The sequence below is a fragment of the Pseudonaja textilis genome, chromosome 16 (genome assembly GCF_049901715.1).
Source record: "Pseudonaja textilis isolate UNSWEBS1 chromosome 16, rPseTex1.2, whole genome shotgun sequence".
In the NCBI taxonomy this organism is placed as follows: Eukaryota; Metazoa; Chordata; class Lepidosauria; order Squamata; family Elapidae; genus Pseudonaja; species Pseudonaja textilis.
The window spans coordinates 6,765,469-6,792,085 of NC_142005.1; the positions used below are offsets into that span (position 1 = coordinate 6,765,469).

The 26,617-nt window shown below is 45.0% G+C and overlaps 1 protein-coding gene across 2 annotated transcripts; it reads left to right on the forward strand.

Annotated features, from left to right (window-relative positions):
- Positions 1–261: 261 nt before the first annotated feature.
- Positions 262–26,408, forward strand: CCDC88B (coiled-coil and HOOK domain protein 88B). Of its 2 annotated transcripts, XM_087913783.1 has the most exons (24): positions 262–954; positions 2,998–3,122; positions 3,910–4,018; positions 4,316–4,385; positions 4,797–4,855; positions 5,989–6,072; positions 6,876–7,007; positions 8,100–8,224; positions 9,704–9,785; positions 11,061–11,219; positions 11,879–12,025; positions 13,235–13,367; positions 13,492–13,649; positions 14,301–15,149; positions 15,590–15,693; positions 16,778–17,003; positions 18,108–18,358; positions 18,688–18,831; positions 19,533–19,719; positions 21,150–21,295; positions 22,303–22,398; positions 23,301–23,440; positions 24,131–24,373; positions 25,952–26,408. In XM_087913783.1, the coding sequence occupies exons 1-24, from the start codon at positions 895–897 to the stop codon at positions 25,996–25,998; spliced, it is 3,876 nt and encodes a 1,291-aa protein (XP_087769909.1). In that variant the 5' UTR covers positions 262–894; the 3' UTR covers positions 25,999–26,408. The 2 variants fall into 2 exon arrangements, with proteins under 2 accessions (XP_087769909.1, XP_087769908.1); XM_087913782.1 differs by lacking the exons at positions 262–954; positions 2,998–3,122; positions 3,910–4,018; positions 4,316–4,385; positions 25,952–26,408 and having other exon boundaries at positions 4,757–4,855; positions 24,135–24,321.
- Positions 26,409–26,617: the final 209 nt, after the last annotated feature.

Here is a 26,617-nt window from a genome sequence, read left to right on the forward strand (position 1 = left end):
TATTGGTTGAGTGTTCTCATTGTCAGAAAGTTTCTCCTTATTTCCAAGTTAAATCTCTCCTTGGATCAGTTTCCATCCATTATTCCTTGTCTGGCCTTTTGGTGCTTTGGAAAATAGCTTGGCCCCTTCCTCAAATATTGGAAGACTGCTCTCCTGTCTCCCCTGGTCCTTCCCTAGACTAGCCAGACCCAATTCCTGCAACTGGTCATCGTATGTTTTAGCCTCCAGTCCCCTCATCATCCTGGTTGCTCTTCTCTGCACCCTTTCTAGAGTCCCAACGTTTTTTTTTTCTAGTATGGTGACCAAAACTGGATGTTTCAAATTGCACTCACATCCTAGTTCAATTCTAGGGTTTATTTCAGGCAGAGTGAAGTGCAGAGAAATTGCTCGAATTTGCAAACAGGCCCTGTTTGCGGTGGAAAGCCAAACTAAATCAATAAAACACCCTGACAAAACAAGAGGCCGCAGTTGTGATGACACTGTTTGAGGAGGTGACGGGAAAACTTCCCGAGGAGGTTCTCGTGTGGGTCGTGACCGCAATTTGTGTCATTTTCCAGCAAGAAAGTTGCAGCCCGGCCTCCGCAAATTCTCTTTGATGCCATCGCTCATAAAAATAAAAATATAGGAGTCATGCAGAAGTTTCAACAGGCTTAGGTTTCATTTTGAGGACTTCCTGTCTACCGCATTGGGAAAGGCAGAACCATGAAGGGTGTAATTTAAAGCTTTGAAGCAATCCAGCTTCCTCCTTACTCATACCCACCACCCAAAAACAAAAAGCATTACGGAAGGAAGTCCTAAAACACCCCAACGGTGCACGTCGTGCAAGAACGCAGGCATACCTAAGGCCTCCAAGGAGCCTTGGATGGAGAAGACGACATCACGTCAAGCCACAGCATGGATGAAGATGAGCTTGAAGCGATGGAGGAATTCGTATCCGGGCCCTTGGTCACCTGGGTGAGCCTTGGTTGGCGGGGGTGGGTGGGTGTTGGGGAGGTGGAGGAAGTGTTCAGGGCGGGTTGGACTTGTGGTAGGCTGTCCAGAGAAGTCGAGAGAGAGAGAGAGATCTTGGTAGGACTTCATCTAACTAACTTTCTCTCCATCTTGTCAACTTGAAGAATGGGTGGACTTCAACTCCCAGAATTCCCCAGCCAGCCTGATTGAAGATAGGTGGACTTCCAACTCCCAGGATCTGTCAAGATGGCCGGGGAATTCTGGGAGTTGAAGTCCACCCATTCTCCAAGTTGACAGAGGTGAAGAGACATTGATCTTCTAAACCCTTCCGCCTGAACTCGGTTGATGGCCTTCTAAACTAAGGTTGTATGTTGGAGACTACCCTGTGTTGACCTAATATTCTTAGTGAGGTCATCTAAAAAGACCCATCTGCAAAACAGACCTTAGGAGGAGATGATAAGGCAATAAAAGTAAAATAAGAAAAGAAAAATAATGAAATGAAATATAAAAAATAAAAGGAAAGAAATAAGAATAATGAAATGCAATAAAATGAAAGAAAATATAATAAAATAAAATATAAAATAATAATAAAATAAAATATAAAATAATAATAAAATAAAATATAAAATAATAAAATAAAATATAAAATAATAAAATAATCTATATATATAAAAGCAAAATACCATTCATGCATCATCACAAAATCTCCACAATTGTAAAGCCTACACACTTGAAGTGTGACATGTATGTTCCTCTTGGCTTCTAGGGGCTCACTAAGAAAGGATTTTTACAAATGACCATCAGAGCATTAGTATTTCCTATATTATTATTATTATTCACACACACTGATGCTCAGGAGTTCTACTCCCCCTCCCCACCTGGAAAGAAATCTCTTCCAAATGCAAAACACAAGCAGAGGAGAGGAGTTGCAGTTTCAGAGCACCGAGCAACTTTAGTACAGAACAGTTGAGCTAAGCCACGCCCAGGCTCCTTGCTGTCTCCTTGCTCACACAGCAAATACTGTTTCAGTTTCCAAACAGCCCTCAACTCTCTGACACACTGACGGGACGCTAGCCAGATGAATACTGATGGATGCTGGTAGGCAGAGGCAGAATTTCCCCCCCCCCTTATTTTCCTCCCCAAAAACTATGCTCGACCACATCGTTTTGTAGCGATGCCCGGGTATCGAGCTAGTAATAAAATAAAGAAATATAAAATAAAATATTTAGGTTAGTTTAGTTTAGTACAATGAAATTAAATGTCAAATATAATATAAAATAAAAAAAATAAAATAAATGAATTAAAATAAAATAATATAATATAAAATGATATAATATAATAAAGGAAAACTTAGATCCTTTTAAACATTGTTGACTATATTCACTCCCCTCCCAGGTGGTTTAAACAGCTGAGAGTTTCGAATATAAACCGGAATTCTTCTTATTGGGAATTAATATAGAGAGATATAATAAAGATATGATGTACCTAATAATACACGTGGTTACGGCTGCAAGACTAGTCTATGCTCAAAAATGGAAATGTAAGGAAATTCCAGATGAAATAAGAGATAATTAAAAAGATATGGACATGTGCAGAAATGGATAAATTAACGCAGGAATTAAAAACTAAAGATGAATCTGAATGCCATAAAGTATAGGAAAAGTTTTACCACTGGTTGGGGAAAAAGGAAGGACTCAGAATGGAAATTAAAATAAGATAAGGATGTCCAAATGATAGATTAGGATTAATTAAGAATTGTTGATATTGATGTATATATTATATATTTACCATATGAAATAGCCATGTAAGACAATTAGGTGTGTCAGGATGATTTCGCCACGTTCGTTGTTTTTAAATGTTTCATTTTTGTTCAATAAAAATTAAAACAAAAACAGTTGTGGGTTTGATGATGTGTTGAATGGGCAAACTCAGGAACTGATCACAAGTCGTCTTCCACTTACGGCCACAATGTTCTGCGAAGAGGTCGTAAAGCAAACCGCCAAGCCCAGGCTGACATTTGGGATCATCCTTGTCTTGGCTGAACAGATGCAGACGTTTGAAGATCTGGTGGGCAGGAGCCCCAACCAACTTCCCCAGGGAGAGGAAGAGGCGAACGAATATTTCCGAAAACTGGTGAATGGAGACTTCCTGCACCGAATCATGCAAATGATGTGAGTCAGGGTTTTTTGCCGGCTTAAGATGCAACACAACACAACAAATCTTGCTCTAATAGTATGGTTGAATCTTCGTAGTTTCCAGCAGTATCGGGGCAACTATAGATGGCTCAGAATTCTCAACCAGTTATGTCCCTTGTGAGGAATTTCCATGGTTTAACAAAAAAAACCCAAACCCATAATTGAAAGAGACCCACAATTTTCTTTTAAAAGACCAAACGAAACCAGAATTTTCCCCACTTGTAAAGACGATGAGGGGTACGGAGCTGCTGGGATGAAAAATAAATGTGTTTTATTAAATAAAAATTAAAATTAAAAAAGCATCTTTGGAGACCGGCTGCCTGCCATGCATCCAGTTCGTTGTTGTCTTTTAACTAAACAAATACATTTGCAGAAAGAGTGTGTTTTCTGCAAAATTGGGGAGTTGTCTTATTTATTATGCACAGTATTAAAAAAAATAGCTTAGTTCAAGAGGGGCGATGCACAGATTTTGAGCGATTTAGAGAGCAATTCGCAGACTTTTTTCTTCTTCCATTTAAAAGGGAAGAACACAAATGACTTCACTGAATTTGTGGCATGTTGGCTGGGGGATTCTGGGAGTTGAAGTCCATCCATCTCAAAGCATGCTAGCTGGAGGATCCTGGGAGTTGAAGTCCATCCACCTCAAAGCATGTTGGCTGGGGGATTCTGGGAGTTGAAGTCCATCCACCTCAAAGCATGTTGGCTGGGGGATTCTGGGAGTTGAAGTCCACCCGTCTTTAATTCTCCACTGTGCCTTCTCTAGTGACTTAATTCCTAGCGGCCCTCCATCTCCTTGGAGAGGTGACAACAGGGAGGAAGAGAGGTTGCAGACGCTTCAAATAGTCCTCCAAAGGCTGCAGAATTTCTACAGGGTGAGTTGAATCTTAGGATCTGGCGCCACAGCTGGAAGGATCTCTGCAAGCATAAACTTTCTTTTTTTCAACCAGATCAGGATGAAAATATTTGATGGAGAGTCAGGGCTCCAACAAATCCACCCCCATAAATAATAAGTCTCTAACTGCATCTCTCAAGAGTAAAACAAAATGATCTAGCACAAGATATATGTACCCAGTTGACACACTGTTTAAATGAAAGATGGGCTTGTAAATATAAAATAAAAAAAAGGATTGCCTGTATTTTTCCTTTTCTTTCTGTTTTTCTTATCCCAGGACGAGCTCCACCAGGTGATCCTTTCCCCACCTCCAAACCTCCATGTTATGGTCAGAGAGCCCTTCACAGGTAACGGTAGCTGGGGAACTCTGAGAAGGAATTTAGGCTGGGATAGATAGTTAGATAAATAGACTTTGGGTTTGCTTTCTTGAAAAACTCACAACCCACATCCCTCAGCCTGGTTTTATGGCTGCCAGTCTAGAGAGCTGCTTCCAAATCTAACAGAGTTGGAAGGGACCTTGGAGGTCTTCTAGTCCAACCCCTGGCTTAGGGGAGGAAATTCCTCCTTAGTTCCAGGTTGCTTCTCTCCTTGATTAGTTTCCATCCGTTGCTTCTTGTCCTGTCCCCCCCACAACCCCCAGAGGCCTTCTCTTCATTAAAATATGGGCTAGGAACCCATTTTGCTAAGGGAGAAATAGCAATCTGGAGAAAAGAGAAATTATTTGCAACCAGGGTTTTAATCTTCATCTTCCCATTCAGCGCAGGCCGTTCAGGAGATGAAGAAATTGATGCAGCTTTTGCTAGGAAGTGCCGTTCAGGTAGGTTGTGGGAATCTAGCAAGGGATGATGAGATCTGTCATTGGTTTGCGGTGCTGGGTGGTTCTCCTTGCTGCGTGTGTTTCCCGGGCATGTGTAGAGTGATTTTCCCAGACTGTTGACTCTTCGAGTAAGAATGTCAATAGCACTGATGCATTGTGATTTGGAAGAATCTTCTTCTTCTTCTTCTTCTTCTTCTTCTTCTTCTTCTTCTTCTTCTTCTTCTTCTTCTTCTTCTTCTTCTTCTTCTCCTCCTCCTCCTCCTCCTCCTCCTCCTTCCTCCTCCTCATTGGCCTCTTCCTCCTCCTCTTGCTCCTCTTCTTCCTTTTTCTCCTCCTCCTCTTCTTCTTCTCTTCCTCCTCCTCCTCCTCTTCTTCTCCTTCTTCTCCTCCTCCTCCTCACACTGCTGTGGCTGAGTCGCTCCTGGTTTTGCAATCTTTTTCTTTTTTGCCCTGGTTGTTAAGTGGCTCACTGCAGTTGTTAAGTGAATCATCAGTCATTAAGCAAATCCACCTTAAAATAATAAATAATATATATATAAAGATGTACTTCTTTCTTATTATATCTACAAAATGATTTTAGGATAGATTTGGGATGATAATATGAAATAATCTAAGTAAATTATGATTATCTTGTAAAACATGAATGAATAAAAGTATAGTCAAATGATTGATTAATAATAAGGTATTAAAAGTTTTGATTGAAAATATGAGATTATCTGCAATGTAATTGTAATTGAAGAATACGAAATGGAAGCACAAAACAATTTGTAAACCAACCGGCACACTGTATGTACACCTATGGAAAATAGCTTGATGTTTTTATGTTTTGTTTGTTTCTGTTTGTTTTTAAAAACCAATAAAATTTTAAAAAGAAAAAAGAAAAATCACTGAAAGGAAAAGAAATCAACCAGTAATATTATATTTCACAACAGACAATTTGGGCTAGACTTGTTCTAAACTTACTTCCCTGCAATAAAACATAAGCACTTTCTCCTACCCAAGTCCCGATTCCTAGATAATTTATTAAATAAGGTTCTTCATGCATTTTGCTTCTAGATCAGTAGATTCGTGGTTAATATTTTTTTTTGTTAAAAAGAGAGAGATATTGACTTTTCCCTTTGGACTTCCAACAGTGTGAACAGCGAGACGTGTTCATTGGCCGCATCCAGTCGCTGGACATTGGTGTCCAAGCTGCTTTGGCTTCTGCTATCAAAGAGGTAAACAACGAGACAATTAAGAAATGTAAATATTTCCATCTCCGAAGCGAGAAGTGAAAAGTTTTGGCTACTCCTAAATGTTTACTCCCATTACTTATCCCAGCTCCTGCAAACTGAGCAGTTCGAAAACACGTTAAAAAAAAATGCAAGTAGAAAAATAGGGACCATTTTGGTGGGGAAGGTCACCACATTCTGTGCGCCTTCGGCGTTTAGTCCTGCCGGCCACGTGACCATGGAGACGTCTTCGGACAGCGCTGACTCTTCTGGTTGGAAACTGAGATGAGCACCGCCCCCTGGAGCCGGGAATGACTAGCACGGATGTGCCAGAGGATCTTTATCTTAGTAGTAGCTGGGGATTCGAACCGCCGAACTGCCGTCCTTCATGATTGACAAGCTCAGCATCTTAGCCACTGAACCATTGCATCCCTTAACATTAACAAACTTCAAACCCCCCAAAATTTAACCTTAGACTGTCTACTATTGACCTCACCCCTTTCCTAAGAGGTCTGTAGGGGGCGTGCATAAGCGCACCAATGTGCCTCCTGTCCCTGTCCTATTGTTTCTTTTATTTTTCTTATACGCATCCATGTATTCATAACTATGTTTATACTTATACCGTCCTTGTCCTATTGTCTCTTTTTATTTTTCTTATATGTACCCATGTATTCATAACTATGTTTTTACTTATACCTATTATATTGTAAGCAATTGACAAATTAAAATAAAAAAATAAAATAAATAAATAAAACGAACAGCAAATAAGTGGTTTCTGAGGAGTAAAAACTACTCGCTTTTTCTTTCAGGTCAGCCAGGAACCGGAAAATGTCCTGGGGCTGCAGTGGAGTGAGATGGACCCACCCAGCATGCAACAGCTCCTGTGGGATCTGGGGTCCCGAGTTCAAAAGCTGGTCGCTGAGAGAGATGCAGGATTGGAGGTGAGAGAGACACGTGCCTCCCCCATTTTCTCCCCACAAGGGAGAACTTCACACCACCAGATCCACCTGGGCAGGGATTAGATCAAGTCCTAGCTTTGGTACAGCCAACACCAGCCTTGCGAGGTAGACCAAGCCAGGAACATAACCACGAAGAAGACAGCTCTGTCTTACAGGTAGTCCTTGACTTATGCCACAATTGGATAAGAATTACCATTCCTAAGCAAGGGAGTTATTTGAGCAAGACAGGCATGATTTTTTAAAAACTTTCTTGCCACTATTGTCGAAGGGAGAGGAGGGGAGGGAAAGGAAAGGAAGATAGAAGAAAAGGAAGGGAAGGGAGAAAGAGGAAAGGAAAGGAAAAGAGGAAGGAAAAGGGAAGAGGAAAGGAAAGGAAGGGAAAGAAGAGGGAAGGAAGGGAAAAGAAAGGAAAGGAAAGGAAAGGAAGGAAGAGAGAGGGGAAGAGAAAAGAAAGGAAGGAAAAGGAAGGGAAGGAAAGGAAAGGAAGATAGAAAAAGAAAGGAAGGTAAAAGAAAGGAAAGGAAAGGGGGAAGGAAAAAGGAAAAGGAAAGGAAAGGAAGAGAAAGGAAGGGAAAGGAAAGGAGGAAGGGAAAGGGAAGATGAAAGCAAAGGAAGATAGAAAAAAGCAAAGGAAGATAAGAGAAAGGAAAGGAAAGGAGGAAGGGAAAGGGAAGATGAAAGGAAGGGAAAGAAGGGAAGGGAAAGGAAATGAAGGGAGAGAGAAGGGAAGAGAAAGAAAAGGGAAGGAAGATAAGAAGAAAGGAAAGGAGGAAGGGAAAGAGGAGATGAAAGAAAGGGAAAGGAAGAGAAGGGAATGAAAAGGAAAGGAAGATAGAAGAAAGGAAAGGAAAAGAGGAGGGAGGGAAGGGGAAGGACTTTTTTCAGTGCTGTTGTAACATGGAACGGTCACTATATGAGCTGTTGGAAGCCAAGGGCTAGCTGTCTGAGAATTATTCTCATCATTCATCGTAGTCCTTTCGGGAGGCTTCCGAGGGCGGGGGGGGGGTGACCCTCTCTGCACCTTCAACCTCAGGTTTTTTTTTTTTAAAAAAATCATTCTTCCTTCCTGCACAGCAATTGTGGGAGCTGCAGCAGAAACAGGGACCCCCCCTGGTGGCCCAGTTGGAGACCAACCAGCCCCACCTTGGGGTTCAGCTTGCCGAACGTCAGGCCCATGTGCGGCGTCTACAAGGCGAGCTGTGAGTTGTGCGGCTGAGGTGGGGACTGGAGATGCTCTGAGGGTGTGGAGGAAGGAATGGAATTTGCCTTTCTCAAATTCCATTCCTTCCTTCCTTCCTTCTTCCTTCCTTCCTTCCTTCCTTCCTTCCTTCCTTCCTTCCTTCTTCCCTTCCTTTCTCACAAATTCCCTTCCTTTCTTCCACCCTCCCTCCCCCTCCCTCCCCCTCTTCCTTCCTCTTTCTAACACAAATTCCCTTCCTTCTTTCCTCTCTGCCTTTCTCAAATTCCATTCCTTCCTTCCTTCCTTCCTTCCTTCCTTCCTTCCTTCCTTCCTTCCTTCCTTCCTTCCTTCCTTCCTTCCTTCCTTCCTTCCTCTTTCTTACACAAATTCCTTCCTTCTTCCCTCTCTTCCTTCTTCCCTTCCTTTCTCACAAATTCCCTTCCTTTCTTCCACCCTCCCTCCCTTACCCTCTTCCTTCATCTTTCTAACACAAATTCCCTTCCTTCTTTTCTCTCTGCTTTTCTCAAATTCCTCCTTCCTTCCTTCCTTCCTTCCTTCCTTCCTTCCTTCCTTCCTTCCTTCCTTCCTTCCTTCCTTCCTTCCTCTTTCTAACACAAATTCCCTTCCTTCTTTCCTCTCTGCCTTTCTCAAATTCCATTCCTTCCTTCCTTCCTTCCTTCCTTCCTTCCTTCCTTCCTTCCTTCCTTCCTTCCTTCCTTCCTTCCTTCCTTCCTTCCTTCCTCTTTCTTACACAAATTCCCTTCCTTCTTCCCTCTCTTCCTTCTTCCCTTCCTTTCTCACAAATTCCCTTCCTTTCTTCCACCCTCCCTCCCCCTCCCTCCCCCTCTTCCTTCCTCTTTCTAACACAAATTCCCTTCCTTCTTTCCTCTCTGCCTTTCTCAAATTCCATTCCTTCCTTCCTTCCTTCCTTCCTTCCTTCCTTCCTTCCTTCCTTCCTTCCTTCCTTCCTTCCTTCCTTCCTCTTTCTTACACAAATTCCCTTCCTTCTTCCCTCTCTTCCTTCTTCCCTTCCTTTCTCACAAATTCCCTTCCTTTCTTCCACCCTCCCTCCCTTACCCTCTTCCTTCATCTTTCTAACACAAATTCCCTTCCTTCTTTTCTCTCTGCTTTTCTCAAATTCCCTTCCTTCCTTCCTTCCTTCCTTCCTTCCTTCCTTCCTTCCTTCCTTCCTTCCTTCCTTCCTTCCTTCCTCTTTCTAACACAAATTCCCTTCCTTCTTTCCTCTCTGCCTTTCTCAAATTCCCTTCCTTCCTCCCTTCCTCCCTCCCTCCCTCCCTTCCTCCTTCCCCTTTCTCACACAAATTCCCTTGCTTCCTCCCGTCCGTCCTTCCTTCCTTCCTCCCTCCCTCCCTCCCCTCTCCTTTCCTTTCCCGCACCAATTCCTTCCCTCCCTTCTTCCTTTCTCTCCTTTTTTGAGTCTCTCAGGTGCCCATCATCCCCTTCCTCGAACCTCTGACCTTCCAGTCTCTTGTTTCAGGGAGCGGAAGGTGGAGGAGCTGCTGGACCAGCAAGAGGAATCCAGGAATTTGGAGCAACAACTGCGAAAGACTCAACAGGAGGTGCTTTTCTCTATAAGCAAAACCTCACCATCACCGGCTTCGTTGGCCTGACTTTAGAAACCTGGAATTTTAAGGGGTGGTTTGGAAGTCGAGGAGAGGCCTGCGATGGTCTGTAGGAATGACCTTGGGGGATGAAGAAGGCTCAAAGCAAAGGGGAAAATTGGATAAGGGGCAGCCGAACCCTCAGCTGTGTAACGGGTGGAGAACGAGGCTCGGAAGAGATTGGTGAGGTGCGGGGAGAGATTTGGTACTTTCAGACTTATCAACAAAGTAGAATTAGTCCATCTGGCTGTGTCTCCTCTCTGGACAATCTTGGAAGGCTAATTATTATAGATAGTCCTCAACTTATAACCATTCTGGCAACTCATACAATATTTCTCTGGTCTTTTAAGAGTTGCCAACAGAAAGGGAGGGGGAAGAGCAGTGTGGCAGCTTGAAAATTGAAAGCGCATTCCATACATAGTTGTTCAAAGATAGTAACTAGGCGACTGAAGTTTCTGCCCTGCAAATATCTAATGGGAGAGCATGATTGATGACTCTGGGCTATGGAGGTGTCCCATTGGAGAATATGAATTATGATATACCCAGGGGGTGGAGGGGAAAACCAGGGTCAAGGGTGACAGTGAATGATGTGTCTCAGAGTCGGCTACACCCAGGTAGTGCCGGCATGTTAACTCCGAATAAATCCTTTTGAAGTTTTAGAAGTTTGGCTCGAGGCTCATGATTTAAAAAAGGGTAACCGCTGGAATCCTGTTTAGTGACTGTTTGAAGTTACAATAGTACTGAAAAATGTGACTTGGGACCATTTTTCACGATGGTTGGAGCATCCCCGTGGTCATGTGGCCAAAATGCAGGCACTTGGCTCATGTTTATGACAGCCATAGCGTCCCAGGGGGTCACATGATCCCTTATTTGCTACCTTCGGATAAGCAATGCAAATGGGGAAGCCGGATTCGCTTAATGACTGGGTGTGACCAACTGAACTGCTGTGATTCCCTTCCCTGCAGCAAGAAAGGTCACAAAACAGGGCAGTGCTCCCTTAACAACAGCCTTGCTGAACAATGGAGACTCTGGGCCCAATTGTGGCCGTCGTTCGAGGACCAACTGTATCTTCAAGGACCCGTTTAACTATCTGGTGGGATCGAGAAAAAGACGGGGGCGGGAATTGGCAAACAACCAAGACGATATTGGAATGACGGGGTGTGTCTTGACATCACTGGCAAGAATGACATCATTGGGATGATGTCATCTCTAGTTTGCTCTTTCTTTACCCAGAACCGCACGTTGGCAAGCGAGGCGCGCCAAGCCAGGCTATACCAGGACGAATTGGACGCCTTGAGAGAGAAGGCATTCTGTGCAGAGAGGCTTCAGTCGGAGCTGACGGCCCTGCGGGAAAGGATACCAGCCTTGGAACGATGTCGGGCGCAGCTCAAGGTGGGTCTGACTCCAAGGGAGAGGAGGAACAGCCGACAGGGAGGGGAAGTGTGGCTCCGGAGGTTGTGGAGGAAGCTGGGGAAGGGCACAGGCCGACTGGGCAGTCAGAAGAAGACCCAGGCCCATCCCCTCTTCATCCTAGGACACGCAGGGAGGAGAGGATAAGGGAGAAAAATGAATGGTGTGGTCTATGGGGGAGGAAGGGGCCCTGATTCCCTTCATGAGCTGCAGCTGTGAGGACTGTTTAAAAGGACAAACTGCGCATGGCCCAGTGCTGGAAGCAAAGAACGTTTTAATCTTGCTGGAACTTATCTGTGTTTTGGCTTATCTGGTAGAAGTCTGCAATTAATCATCCTTGCCTGCCGTAGTAATTCCTTCAGTGTGGTTTCTGTTTGTTTTGTTTTTTTTATTTTGAATTAACTTTACTTTGAGTGCGGACTGCATTTACTCCCTTTGTAAACTGTTTTCTTCAAGAGTTTGATTTCCAGCCAAGGATAATTGGACATTGGGGCCAAGTTGTAGGCATTAAAGAAACTTTATTCTTTTTTTGTGTCTTGGTTATTATGGTTATCGCAAGTTTGCCCTCACAGAATCTTCCGGAAGAGAGCGGAGACCTGGGCCTTTGGGGCTTAAAGAAATCCTTTTTGATTCTCATTCAGGAGGAACGCGACTTCTCCAAGGCCCTGTTGGAGGCAAAAGCCTTGATGGAGGAAGAACTAGAGGCCGCTTACGCCCGAGGGCAGCGCCTGAGCCAAGCCGAGAAAGAAAACCTGCGCCTGCAGAACCACTTGAATCAGATCCAAGAGGTACGGTGGAAAAACAAGGGGGTTCCTTCTACGCTCTTTTATTTTCTTTCGTTCCCAGCACTTCTCCGTCCCCTTTCGTACTTCGGAAACTCAGTTAAGGAGGGCAAGCTTGGAATTTGGACAACTTTTAGGGTATGGGGGAGAAGGAGACCTGTTGGTTGAGACATAGTTGGAAAACGGAGAATAGAATAGAATAAGGAATAGAATAAGAAATAGAATAGAATAGAATAGAATAGAATAGAATAGAATAGAATAGAATAGAATAGAATAGAATAGAATAGAATAAGGAATAGAATAAAATAAGGAATAGAATAGAATAAAATAAGGAATAGAATAGAATAGGAATAGAATAAAGTAAGGAATAGAATAGAATAGAATAGAATAGAATAGAATAGAATAGAATAGGGAATAGAATAGAATAGAATAGAAAAAGAATAGAATAGAATAGAATAAGGAATAGAATAGAATAGAATGTGAATTGAATAAAATAAGGAATAGAATAGAATAAAATAGAATAGAAATAGAATAAAATAAGGAATAGAATAGAATAGAACAGAATAGAATCGAACACCTTTATTGTCACTGCATTCTACAAATACAATGAAATTTGAAAGCTACTCCAGCACAGTGTCCCAAACACCACATCACAATCACACTACAGAGTATTTAAATATTAAAATAATTAAAATAATAACAATTAAAAACCTATTCTAAAACCTATCTAAAACATATAGTAAATTAGTTTAAAAATGCCACTATATACGTAGGCCTAAATCACATATGCATTGTTTGATTCAAGACAATTATTGACTAGCTGAGGCTGTGAAATTGACTAGCAAACAAACTGTTGGGTTTAATGGAATTTACAGTCCAGTTTGCTGCATATACAGGTTTCAGGTGTGATTGTCTCACCTTGTACTACAATTCTCCTTTAAAAAAAAAAACACGAATTAAATTGACAGGAGTGAATAGATTCTTTGAAGCAGCCCCTTGTATTGTTGCCAAGTTTTGTTTTTTCTGTTTGTTTGTCCTGGATTGGAAAACGCATGGAGGCCAAATCTTGGAATTTCTCAAGTCCTCCACACACTTGGCAAATCTGTTCTCCACCTTTGAGTCCGGTTCAGAGCAAACAAGATGAGGCCGAGAATCAGAGGGGGAAAACAGGGAACGGTGGAGTCAATATTTGCGGTTAAAATTTCAATTCCTCAGGAACTGGAGCAGTGTTCTTACCAATCGGAGGAACTTTTGACGGACAATTTGCTCCTGAAGAAGCAGCTGCGAGAAACTTTGAAGAATTCCCCCAGGGAATCGCGGTCCGAAGACTCTTGCTGGGATGTAAATGGTGAGTTTTACTTGCCCCGTTGTTCAGTTCCTTTCTCCCAGATCACCTGGCCTTTGTTCCCCTAACACATTTGCAATTTGAAAAAAAAATATGTGTTTTTTTTCCCCCTCCCTCCTGGCTGCAGAATTCCCTGAAATGCCCCTTTTGCTGGACTGTGAGATGAAGGAGGCCGACCGATTGTCAGCCCTAGAGAAGGAGAACGGGGAACGGCGGAGGATGCAGCTTGCGTCGGGACTGAAGAGTATGGAAGCACAGCTGAAGGACGCCAACCTTGACGGGCAGGTATGGAAGAGAGAGAGAGAGCGGTTGGACCCGGTCCTGTCGTAAGGGATTGGGCGTTATGGGTGGTTAGAATAACCTGGAAGAACAGGAGGAGGAGCTACACTCAAAGCAGCAGATGGATAAGAGAAACCTGAGTCCAGAGCAGAGATGTAATTTGAGGAAGCGCCTCAGATTTTGACCTTCCCTGGTTTTTCTTGAAGGTAAATACAGGGAGAAGGTGTCCCAAAGTGTTTTTTTCAGGAGGCACCTGGATTTTGTGGTTTTTATTTGGAAGACGTTTCACTTCTCATCGGAGAAGCTCCTTCAGCTCTGACTGGATAGAAGGTTTTATACTCCTTGCAGACTGCTGGTTATTTGCATCCTTTTAGAGGGCCGTTGAGGCCACTTGGAGGTTTATCTGTGTCCTTGGGGGTCACCGGAGTAGTGCAAATGTGTGTGGAGAAGGCTCAGGTGATGCTCAGGTTTATCTGTGTTCTGTGAATAGGCTCAGGTGACCCTGAGGACACAGATAAACCTCCAAGGGGCCTCAACGAATGTCTAAAAGAATGCAAATGACCAATCCCGTTTCTTTTTTGCAAATCTGCCCTCTTTTTTTTTTGGAAATGCATATTTTTTTCAAGCAACGCATCAATTGATTTGTGTCCCACTTAGCCAGAACGGCGGCCCAGCCACGCAGAAGACGGGAACACAGCTGTTCAAGAACACAAACCAAGGATTTTGGCACACCAAAAGACCGAAACGGAGGAAGGCCAGGCTCCAAAGCAGGAATCGGAGACCTCCGTAGCTGAAATGAAGGCTGCCTTGTCCAGAGCTCAGGCTCGCCTGCGGCAGTCTGAGCAGACGCGGGAGGCCGAATCAAGACACACGTCGAGTCTCGCGGAGAAGCTGAGGAGCATCCAAAGAGCGTACGGAGAAGCCCAGGAGGAATGTGAGCGGTGGCACTCGGAGTCGACGCGCCTGGTGGAAGAGATCCAGGCTCTGGAGCGAGAGAAGGAGACGTTAAAAGCCGGATCGCGGGTTCTGCAAGAGGCAGCCACCCAAGCTGAGGTCGACTCGAAACGGGCGCAGCAAAGTCTTCAGAAGGAACGTCTTCGAAGCGCCCAGCTCGCCCAGAAACTCCACGGAAAGGAGGAAGAGCTGGGCGAAGCTCAGCAGGCGCTCCAGAACCTGCAACGGAGCGTGGAATGGCACAGGGTCACCTCGGCTCAGCTGCAGGCCGAGAAAGGGGCTTTGGAAGAGGCGCTGAGTGAAGCGGAGAGCGGCCGGAGGCAAGCGGACAAGGACAGCCGGCGGCTGAAGGCCCAAACGCAGGTGCAAGAGGAAGCGCTGGCTGAGCAGGGACGCCACCTGGCCCACCTGGAGGCTGAAACGCGCCGGCAGGCCGCCGAGCTCAGCAGCCTACAAGAGGTTCTCCAAAGTCTCGGGGAGCTGGAAGAGGAGAACGCGAAGTTGAGGAAGCAACTAGAGGACAAGGAGAAAGCCATCACCGTGCTGGAGCAGGTGAGTGGGGTCCGCAGGTTGTCCTCGGTTTACAACCGCCACTCGGCTCCCAATTTCTGTGGCTAAGCGAGAGAGGCGTCAAGTAAATTTGGGCCCTTCCTTGCCACGGTTGTTCGATGAATCAGCGAGGCTGTTAAGGGAGCAACGCGGCCGCTAAGTGGACCTGGTTTGCCCCGTTGATGGAAGGTCAAAGAAGGGGATCGCGGGGAAACGGCAACCGTTGTAAATATGAGTCAGTTGAGAAGCATCTGAATTTCGATCGCGTGGCTGCGGGGATGCTGAAACGGTCGTTAAGTGTGAATAGCGGTCATAAGTCTCCTGTGTTTTCAGTGCATTCGAAGGGTCACTGAACGAACTGTGGTAATCTGAGGAGTCCCTGCAATGAATGGGTAAATGGTAGGCCAGGTCTTTGGCTCACGGGATGTCTGATTGCGCTGCAGGAGCTGGCGAGAGAGAAGGCTGGGCCCTCCAAAGACAATGCAGCTGAGTTGCGAGTCCACCCACCGAAGGAGCAGCAAAATCCTCAGCCAGAGACGGAGAGCAGGTCAGGCTGGAGGGCCCAGCGCAGGAGGGGTTTTGCCAGGGCCCTGGGGATGTGGGGTGGGATGGGGCTGAGGCTCGGCCCAGGGAAACCCTACGGGGATATATATGGGTCTGGGAGAGCTTTTGTTCTGGTTTTATGGCTTGAGGGTGATGACGGGGTCATTTTGTGAGCAGCTGGGGGGGTTCTGGCAGATAAAAAGGGCAGCCATATCAGGGGAAGGAAGGGAAGGAAGGGAAGGGAAGGGAAGGGAAGGGAAGGAAGGAAGGAAGGAAGGAAGGAAGGAAGGAAGGAAGGAAGGAAGGAAAAGAAAGAAACAGTCAGAGAGGGAAGAAAGGAAAGATAAGAGGAGGAAGGAGGGAGGGTAAGAGGAGGAAGGAAGGAAAAGAGAGGGAAAGGAAAGGAAGGGAGAAAGAGACAGAGAGAGAAAAGGAAGGAAGGAAAGGAGGGAGGGAGGGAGGGAGGGAGAGAGGAAAAGACAGGGGGAAAGGAAAGGAAGGGAAAGAGACACACAGAGGGCACAGGAAGGAAGGAAGGAAGGAAGGAAGGAAGGAAGGAAGGAAAGGAAGGAAGAAAGAAAGAAAGAAAGAAAGAAAGAAAGAAAGAAAGAAAGAAAGAAAGAAGAGAAGGGAGGAGGGAGGCTGAGAAGGAAGGAAGGAAGGAAGGAAGGAAGGAAGGAAGGAAGGAAGGAAGGAAGGAAGGAAGGAAGGAAAAGAGGGAGGGTAACATCAGAAAAAGTGGGACGGAAGGAGAGAACAAGGCAGGGAAGGGAAGGGAAACCTGCGTCCCAAACCCAGATCTGCATTTATAGACATTTATAAGTTGCCCATAAACAAAACCGCTCCCATTCGATGAACCCCGAATAAATTGCTGGGCAAAGCAGGGACCAAAAAGGAGTCTGTCCCACCTTCAGCCCAGGTGGGCGACCAATCCCACCCTCAAGTTCTGAATTCTGAATTTTGCAGGGGGAGGGACGTTATGTTGCTGCCCCCCAACCCCAGAATGTGTGTGTGTGTGTGTGTGTGCGCGTGTGTGATGCTCCCCCCAAAACTGGCTTTTCTCTCTGTTGTCTCTCTTGCCTTGGCAGCCAAGCACAGGCAAGGAACAGTTCCAAAGGCCAGCCAGAGAGCGCCCCCGTCGGGCGGATCGAGGAACTGCACCTCCCCAAGGAGAATTCAGCGCTTACCGGACGCCTGACCCAACTGGAGTCCCTGGCCAGCAGCCTCGAGACGGTGCTGTCGGGCCTGACGCGGCAAAGGGCAGAAGGCAAGGAAGAGAGCGGGAAACCCCAGCCTCAAAACCCCGCCTCGCAGGTGAGCTTCTAAGGAGCAAAGTCAACAGGAGGCGGATTCATTTTAACGACCGCACCATTCGCTTCACGACCGCACTGGTATTTTGCTTCACAAACTGGGGCCAGGAAAAGACCGTTAAATCGGGTGTGACTCGCCTAGCAAACTTGTAAGTACATTCGAGGTGGTCCTTGTCTTATGAACATATGTGGGACCAGAATCTCTGCTGCTAAGCCAGGTGGTTCTAACAGTGAGATGGGGCAGCATGTAGATTTTACAAATTAATCCATAAATGTTAAATGTGTTTGTTTATTTATAAATAAACTCAGCTCACCTTGAGGTAAGATGGGAGCCCTGTACGCTTTATAGATAGATAGATAGATAGATAGATAGATAGATAGATAGATAGATAGATAGATAGATAGATAGATAGATAGATGGATGGATGGAGAGAGATGACAGAGAGAAAGATGGATGGATATGATTAGATAAGAGATATGAGAGAGAGAGAGATGGATGGAATAGATGATTAGATAGATAGATAGATCGATAGACAGACAGACAGACAGATAGATATGGATGGATAGAGATAAACAGATAGATATGGATGGATAGAGATAGATAGATAGATAGATAGATAGATAGATAGATAGATAGATAGATAGATAGATAGATAGATATGAGAGAAAGGTGGATAGATGGATGGATATGATTAGAGAGAGGGATGGATGGAGAGAGAGATGATTAGATAGAAAGAGAGAGAGATATGTGAGATAGATGGATAGATGGATGGATATGATTAGAGAGAGAGATGGATGGAGAGAGATGATTAGATAGAGAGAAAGAAAGAAAGAGAGAGAGAGAGATGAGAGAAAGATGGATAGATGGATAGATGGATGGACATGATTAGAGAGTGAGACATGGCTGGAGAGATAGAAAGAAAGAAAGATTCATGTCCATCTCCCTTTACAACTGCCTTGCTTAGCGACAGAAATTCCAGTCCCAATTGTGCTCCTAAAATAAGGACCGCCTGCATCTGAGCTGCTGCCAACTTTTTTGTTCCGCACTGTTGACCTTCCATCTTAAATCTTTGACTTTTGTGACCTGCCTTCATTTCTACGTCCCCAGCGGTCTCTCCTGACAAGGCAGCTGTCCGAAGTCCAGCAGAGGTCGGGACGCCATGAAGCCGAAGTTCAGACGGTCCGGCTGGAGGCGGAAGGATGGCGGAGACGCTACGAGCAGCTCCGGCTGGATCACGATCGTTTGATGCTGCTACACCGACAGCAGGCGGACGAGCTGGAGGGGACGTTAAGCGAGCAAGCCGTCCTGAAGGCAGCGCTGCGCGGCCTGGAGAAGGAACAGCGGGAACTGGAGGGCAGGTGCCGCTGCAGCAGGGAATTGTGGGAAATCACAGCCGGGCGATGCCCTTGTCCATTGCTTAGGTGGCCTAGAGGTGGAGCTCTCGCCTCACAATCAGGAGGCTGTGAGTTCGATCCTAGGTAGGGGCAGATATATTTCTTTCTCTGGCCACACTGAAAATATATCTAGCTGGGGGGAAAAACTCCGCATTGGAGACAGGAAAGGCCTCCGGCCAGTAAACACTCAGCTCCATTCAGTCGCCCAGACTCCACCCGGCAAGGGATTTTATGGGGTCACTAAAAGAAGATGGATGATTTCTTTGCTGAAGCTCCAACCCTTCTGCCTACAGGCACAACCAACTGTTGGGGCAGAAGTCCAGCCTGGAGCTACAAGAGGTGGCATTGCAGGCCCAGAAGGAACGGCTCGAGCTAGCCGAGCGACGGCACCAGGATTTGGCTGAGCAATACGCCAACTTAAAAGAAGAACATGAGCGGTAAGGCTGGAGAAATTTGTCCGGAGGACACCAGGTGTATCAAGCAATTTTTAAACTGTTTGATGCTTACAGGAACTGGGCATGACTAGTTTGATGAAGAGAAGGATCACACCTAGAGTCCTGCATCCAGTTTTGGTCACCACACTATAAAAAAGATATTGAGACTCTAGAAAGAGTGCAGAGAACTCTATCTATCTATCTATCTATCTATCTATCTATCTATCTATCTATCTATCTATCTCTCATCTATCTATCTATCTATCTATCTCTCTTTATATACCTATATCTATCTATCTATCTATCTATCTATCTATCTATCTCTCCCCTATCTCTCATCTATCTATCTATCTATCTCTTTATATACCTATATGTATCTTTATATCTATCTATCTATCCATCCATCCATCCATCCATCCATCCATCCATCCATCCATCATCTACTGTATCTATTGACCCTATCTATCTATCTATCTATCTATCTATCTATCTATCTATCTATCTATCTATCTATCTATCTCTTTATATACCTATATGTATCTTTATATCTATCTATCTATCTATCTATCTATCTATCTATCCATCCATCCATCCATCCATCCATCTAATACATTAAGATTCATTCAAGCTGGAAGATAGAAGCCGCAGCAAGGACAGGAAGGCACCTTTGGTAACACGATGGCCCTTTTCCAAATACACTGCAGGATCCAACAATCCTTGGCCCAGAGCGAACGAGGCCACGATGACCTCCAGGGTGAGCTCCAAGGAGCGCAGAACCGGCTGACCGGCCTGCAGTTGGAACAGGCAAAGCTGGAAGCGGAAAACGCCGCCTTGAAAGAGCAGAACCAGCAGCTGGACACGGCCTTGGGGCGCCTGAGCACCCAGTGCGAGGTAAACCCACCGCGTTTTCCCCCCTTGCCTTGCCTTCCTGGACTGATCCACTTGGGGTGTGTGTGTGTTGTGTGAGAGAGAGAGAGAGAGAGAGAGAGAGAGAGAGAGAGCAGAATAGATCAGGGTTTGCAAAATGTTGGTCTGGATTTAGCAACGGTTGCCAATCCCTTCCTCCCACCACAATACAGGTAGACCACAACCGACCCCCAAATTCCCACCGCTAAGCGAGACAGTTTGTTAAGTGAGGTTCCCCCTCCCCCAATTTTATGATCTTTCTTGCCAAGGTTGTTACGTGAATCGCTGCAGTTGTTAAATTAGTGGCATGGGTGTTAAGTCCCAATTCCCAAAGGTGCTTCCCCCCCACCCCAAGAGGCAACTGGACTTTCTGGTTTTTCTTTGAAGAGGTTCCATTTCTCATCCAAGAAGCTTCTTCAGCTTCCTCCCTCCCTCCCTTCTTCCACAAATGCAATACTGCAGGCTAATTCTGCCACTGCCAGCAATTCAATCCTGACCAGCTTAAGGTTGACTCAGCCTTTCGTCCTTCTGAGGTTGGTAAAACAAGGCTCCGGATCGTTGGGGGCCGAGAGGCTGCCTCTGTAAACCACTTAGAGAGGGTTGTGAGGCACTGTGAAGCGGTGTATAAGTCTAAGGGCTCTTGCTATTATCCTTCCTTCCTTCCTTCCTTCCTTCCTTCCTTCCTTCCTTCCTTCCTTCCTTCCTTCCTTCCTTCCTTCCTTCCTTCTTTCCTTCCCTCCCTCCCTCCCTCCCTCCCTCCCTGTTGGGCTAAAGGACCTCTAAGGTCCCTTCCAACTCTCCTTCCTTCCTTCCTTCCTTCCTTCCTTCCTTCCTTCCTTCCTTCCTTCCTTCCTTCCTTCCTTCCTTCCTCCCTCCCTCCCTGTTGGACTAAAGGACCTCTAAGGTCCCTTCCAACTCTCCTTCCTTCCTTCCTTCCTTCCCTTCCTTCCTTCCTTCCTTCCTTCCTTCCTTCCTTCCCTCCCTCCCTCCCTGTTGGACTAAAGGACCTCTAAGGTCCCTTCCAACTCTCTCTCCTTCCTTCCTTCCTTCCTTCCTTCCTTCCTTCCTTCCTTCCTTCCTTCCTTCCTTCCTTCCTTCCTCCCTCCCTCCCTCCCTCCCTCCCAATGGTTAGAATGCAGTATTTCAGGCTGACTCTGCCCACTGCCAGCAGTTCAATCCTGACCAACTGGCTCAAGGCCGACTCAGCCTTTTGTCCTTCCAAGGTGGGTAAAACGAGGACCCAGATTGTTGCGGGGGGGCAAGAGGCTGACCGTAAACCGCTTAAAAGGGCTGGAAAGCATCGTGAAGCCGTATCATAAGCCTAACTGCTGTTGCTGTTGCTAATCACCTGGATATCCAAGGTTCCTCGGCGATGGTCCTTTCGGTGACGGGACCACTCCAATTCTTCTCTGCAGCTCCTGGTCCAGTTGAAGGGCAAGCAGGAGGAAGAGAACCGGCACCTTCTCCTGGAGATCCAGCTGCTGAGCAGGGAGAACAGGCAGCTGTTGGAGCGCAGCATGGAAAAACGGGAGCAATTTCAGGAGGAGCAGCGTCAGTACCAGTGAGTTTGGCCCAAAATGGCCGCGGCTCGAGCAAAAAAACGCAGCAACTCCATTCAACCATTGGTTCCCTCCATGATATTTTTCATGGGGAGTGGGGGATGCAGCATGACCACAAACTCGAAGCCAAACAGCAGGATCACAGCTCACCAGCTCAAATCCCCCAGCAACTAAGACTAACCTGAGCACAACAAAGCCCCCACCTGAACAGAACATGCCTCCAACCAATCAGAACACGGCTAACCCCCCAACCAATCAGAACACAGCCAAACCCCCTACCAATGAGAACACACCCCCACCCAATCAGAACACAGCCAAGCCCCCACCCAATCAAGTCCCACCCCCACTAGCAGTTAAAAGGAAGAAGCAGCTGCAATCTCACATCACTCTGAGAAGCACAGAGCCGGAGACAGAAGCCTGAAGATGATGAATGAGACTTCATCGAAACGTTGCCTAGATACTTCGAATCTTACGCGGGAGAAAACCCGAACAACCAAAGATCCACATATAAATACCCGCGAGAACCTCAGAAAACATAAACATATATACATACACACACACACACACACACACACACACACATACACACACACACACTCATATTTATTTATTTATTTATTTCACAGGCAAAAGCTCTGGTATTTTATTTACAATCTTTTAAAGATAAGAGTTGGAATGTACTTTCGCTTCCAAACTGCTGCACTGCTCTTCCAGATGTTCTTCCTCCCCCCACCCTTTTTTTTTTTTAATGGCAACTACCAAAACAGGCCTAGGAATACCTTATGAGTTGACACTACCTGTATTTCCCCCAATAAGGCAGTTTTCGTCCAATATCTAACAGTTGAAACATCAACTGCGGTACAAACTTTAGTTCTCAGCTCCTTCTCCACCGAAGCAGATTCCCTGCACCAACGGGGGTTAGACTAGATGACTTTCCAAGCCCCTTCTGACCATACAGTTCTGTAGAGAGCCTTCCAATCTGGAATCCACCCCATTCTCTTTCCCACAGAGACAAATTAGGCGAATTACGTCGAGAGAAGCAAAAACTGGTCGAGAAAATCATGGACCAATATCGGGTGCTGGAACCCGCCATGCCCCGTGGCAAGTAAGTGTGACCCACAGAACTTGGCACACGCTCGTTCGACCTGACAGGGATAAGAAAGCAGGGTGGGTATATAATGTGATGGATGGTCAGGTAATTGAGTGGCTGGACTAAGGGCAGCACTGGCAGAGAAGGGGAGGGCAGTTTCCGGTTATGGGTTATGGAGTCTTTCTACCCCTATCACCAGCCTCCTTTGAATGGCTTGTGCAACTGGTGCATGGAAACACTAGTTGGGAAGGAGAGGAAGGAGAGAGAGAAAAGAGGAGGAAGAGAGAGATGAGAAGGAGAAAGAGAAGAAGAGGAGGAGATAGATGAGGAAGTGATAGATGAGAAGAAGGAGAAGAAGAAAGGGAGAGAAAGAAAGAGTGAGAAAGAGGAAACAGAGGAGAAGAGGAAGAGGAAGAAGGAGAAGAAGAAGAAAGAGGAGTGGGGGAGGAGGGGTTGGAGGAGGAAGAGAAGGAGAAAAAGAGAGAGAAGAGAAAGAAGAGGGTGAAAATAAGAAGATAGAGAATATATATGTGTGTGTGTGTGTGTGTGTGTGTGTGTGTGTGTGTGTGTGCTTTCTGAGGTTCTCGTGGGTATTTGTATGTGGATCTTTGGTTATTTGGGTTTTCTCCCGTATAAAATTGGAAGTATCTAGGCAACATTTCGATGAAGTCTCATTCATCATCTTCAGGCTTGTGTCTTCGGCTCTGAGAAGCACAGAGCTGAAGACACAAGCCTGAAGATAATGAGACTTCATCGAAACGTTGCCTAGATACTTCCAATTTTCCACAGGAGAAAACCCAAATATATATATATTATATTATATATATATATATATATATATATATATATATATATATATATATATATATATATATATATATAATTTGTCCCTGTCTCCTCTTACCCTCGTGGGCTAGGAAGAGTAACTGGATTGCTGGTAAGATTAGGAGACTGATGAAACTCCGACGGGAGCAGCCGCGTCCCATGGCAGAGGGAGCCGGCAGCAGCAGCAGCGAGAGCCTGGCAGGGCCCGAGGAACATGGGCCCGATAGTAGAGGTGAGGTCCGGACAGATCGGAAGGGTGAAAAGAACGGCCGTAAGTCACTTTTTTCAGCACCGTGTTAACTTTATACAGACAGGCAGACTGGCAGACAGACAGAGATATATAAATAGAGAGGATAGATACATAGGTAGATATAGAGAGAAGAGATAAATAGATATAAATAAGAAGAGATAGATATAAAGAGAAGAGATAGATAGATATAGAGATATAAATAGAGAGAAGAGAAAGATAGATAGATACAGAGAAGATATAGAGAGAAGTTATAAATAGAGAGGAGAGATAGATATATAAAGAGAGGAGATAGATATAGAGAAAAGAGATAGATATATAAATAGAAAGAGAAGAGATAGATGATAGATCTAAAGAAGAGATAGATAGATAGATAGATAGATATAGAGAGAAGAGAAAGAGATAGATATACATATAGAGAGAAGATATAAATAGAGAAAAGATAGATATTAATAGAGAGAAGAGATAGATATATAAATAGAAGGAGAAGAAATAGAGGATAGATCTAAAGAAGAGATAGATAGATATAGAGAAAAGAGAGATAGATATAGCGAGAAGATAGATATAAATAGAGAAAAGATAGATATTAATAGAGAGAAGAGGCCGTGTCAAATTGTTCTTGATTTCCCCCAAAAGTTCCCCACACGCCCAGCTCACTGTCTCTTCTCCGCAAAGCAAGCAGCCACGCCAGCCTCCCGGAGAGCCCGCCAGTCCACTTCCGCCGTTGCCGTCTGAGTTCTCGGATGCCGGTGGCGGAAACTTCGGGGTCCGGGGACGAAGAGGGCCAGGACACCCCAAGACAGCGTTTTCGGCAACGCCGAGTGGGCGTGCTGTGGGGGTCCCTGGAAGAGCCTGGGGTTCCCACGAGAGAGTCAGGACCCCCAAGCCAATTGCCCACAACCAGCGAGGAGGAAAGAGGTGAGGCTTGATTGATTGATTGATTGATCCAGGCTGGGCTTGGGTGGTGACGGGGATGCTGCAACTGTCGTGTGAACAATGGTCCTTAGTCAACTTTCTTTCAGTGCCGTTGTAACTTCAAACGGTCACTAAACGAGGACTCCCTACACTACGAGCAGGGGAACCCTCAAAGAAATAAGATAACTTTGTGTCTGGGGTGTCACGTCCATTTTATAACTGAACTGGCAGAACGCTGCTTGGATCCATTTTCTGAAAACCCCCAACTTTAGAGATGTAGCAGCTCAGGATGCCAGCTGAGCTTTGCCTTAACGTGCCAGTTTTCTAAATGCGGGGGATTTATTTCAAGCCTTTCTTATCATGCAGATGCCCCAGTAAGCAATCTATAGGGGTGTAGAGTATGCACTTTAAAAAGTTAAAATGGCAATGGATAAGCAAATACTATTGTTATTATTATGTGATTATTATTATTATTATTATTATTATTATTATTATTATCACTACTTCTTAAAACCAACTGTACTCAGACAACACTGTTTATATAAACATTGAATTTTTATGTTTAACATTTCTATCTATCTATCTATATCTATCTATCTATCTATCTATCTATCTATCTATCTATCTATCTAGTCCATCCATCCATCCATTCATCTAGTCTGTCCGTCCATCCATCCATCCATCATCCATCCATGTGTCCCTTACTCTGTCTGTCTGTCTGTTGTCTATCTATTTATCTATCATCTATCCCTCTATTTATATCTATCTATCTATCTATCTATCTATCTATCTATCTATCTATCTATCTATCTATCTATCTATCTAGTCCATCCATCCATCCATTCATCTAGTCCATCCGTCCATCCATCCATCCATCCATCCATCCATCATCTGTCTATCTATCATCCATCCATCTGTCCCTTATCCTTCCTATCTATCTATCTATCTATCTATCTATCTATCTATCTATCTATCTATCTAGTCCATCCATCCATCCATTCATCTAGTCCATCTGTCCATCCATCCATCCATCCATCATCTGTCTATCTATCATCCATCCATCTGTCCCTTATCCTTCCTATCTATCTATCTATCTATCTATCTATCTATCTATCTATCTATCTAGTCCATCCATCCATCCATTCATCTAGTCCATCCGTCCATCCATCCATCCATCATCTATCTATCATCCATCCATCTGTCCCTTATCCTTCCTATCTATCTATCTATCTATCTATCTATCTATCTATCTATCTATCTAGTCCATCCATCCATCCATTCATCTAGTCCATCCGTCCATCCATCCATCCATCCATCATCTGTCTATCTATCATCCATCCATCTGTCCCTTATCCTTCCTATCTATCTATCTATCTATCTATCTATCTATCTATCTATCTATCTAATCTATATCTATCTATCTATCTATCTATCTACCCATATCTATCTATCTATCTATCTATCTATCTATCTATTTATCTATCGTATATATAGCCTGAGCATGGGGTTGGTCTAGAAGACCTCCAAGGTCCCTTCCAACACCGTTATTCTGAATCACACACGGGTGTGCATTTCTTCTAGGACGGCCGCCGGGCAAGGAGGATCAAACTTCAACGTGCCTCTTGTGATATTGTGATGTTTCCCTTCCCACCTACAAGCCATGAACGCCAAAGCCACAACCCGGCTCGCAAAGGCGCGCACGAGCGACCAAGGAAAGTCCCGTTTCCTGAAAGATCTGTGAAAACCCTACATAAAAAACGACAAGGCTGGGGTGGAGGCGCCCATGAGTTGCTGGAATCTACTGGATCCTTTTTACTCTCACAACCAACCGATCACACCCACTTTCAACCTGCTTCTGAAACAGTTTTTTTTCAACTCGTTGGGGCTTCCTTCTTGTGGCGAGGAGTTTCAAAGGCTGGTAATCAACCAAAATATTTTTCGCTGCCTCGGTGCAAATCTTGCCTGGGGCAAGATGGGAGAGGCGGGGAAACAAATGAATGTAATGCATAAATCATGAATAAATAATATGTTATGGTTATGTAGGACATTATTATTTTTTTTTGGCATGGTTGACTGCAGGGGGCTGGACTAGAAGACCTTCGAAGTCCCTTCCAACTCTGTTAATCTCTACAGCTATGATTCCTGTACATGTTATTCCTTGACTTATACACTACAATAGAACCCAAAATTTCTGTTGCTTAGTGAAACACTGGTTAACAGTGAGTTCTGCGGCTGCCCAAGTTTACG

Bases quoted from the DNA above. Each gene is read 5' to 3' on its own strand.
- CCDC88B (XM_087913783.1), top strand. From the start codon at position 895: ATGGATGAAGATGAGCTTGAAGCGATGGAGGAATTCGTATCCGGGCCC. The intron at 13,368-13,491 runs GTGAGTTTTACT...TCCTGGCTGCAG, and splicing joins CTCTTGCTGGGATGTAAATG to AATTCCCTGAAATGCCCCTT. The intron at 22,399-23,300 runs GTAAGTGTGACC...CTCGTGGGCTAG, and splicing joins CCCGCCATGCCCCGTGGCAA to GAAGAGTAACTGGATTGCTG.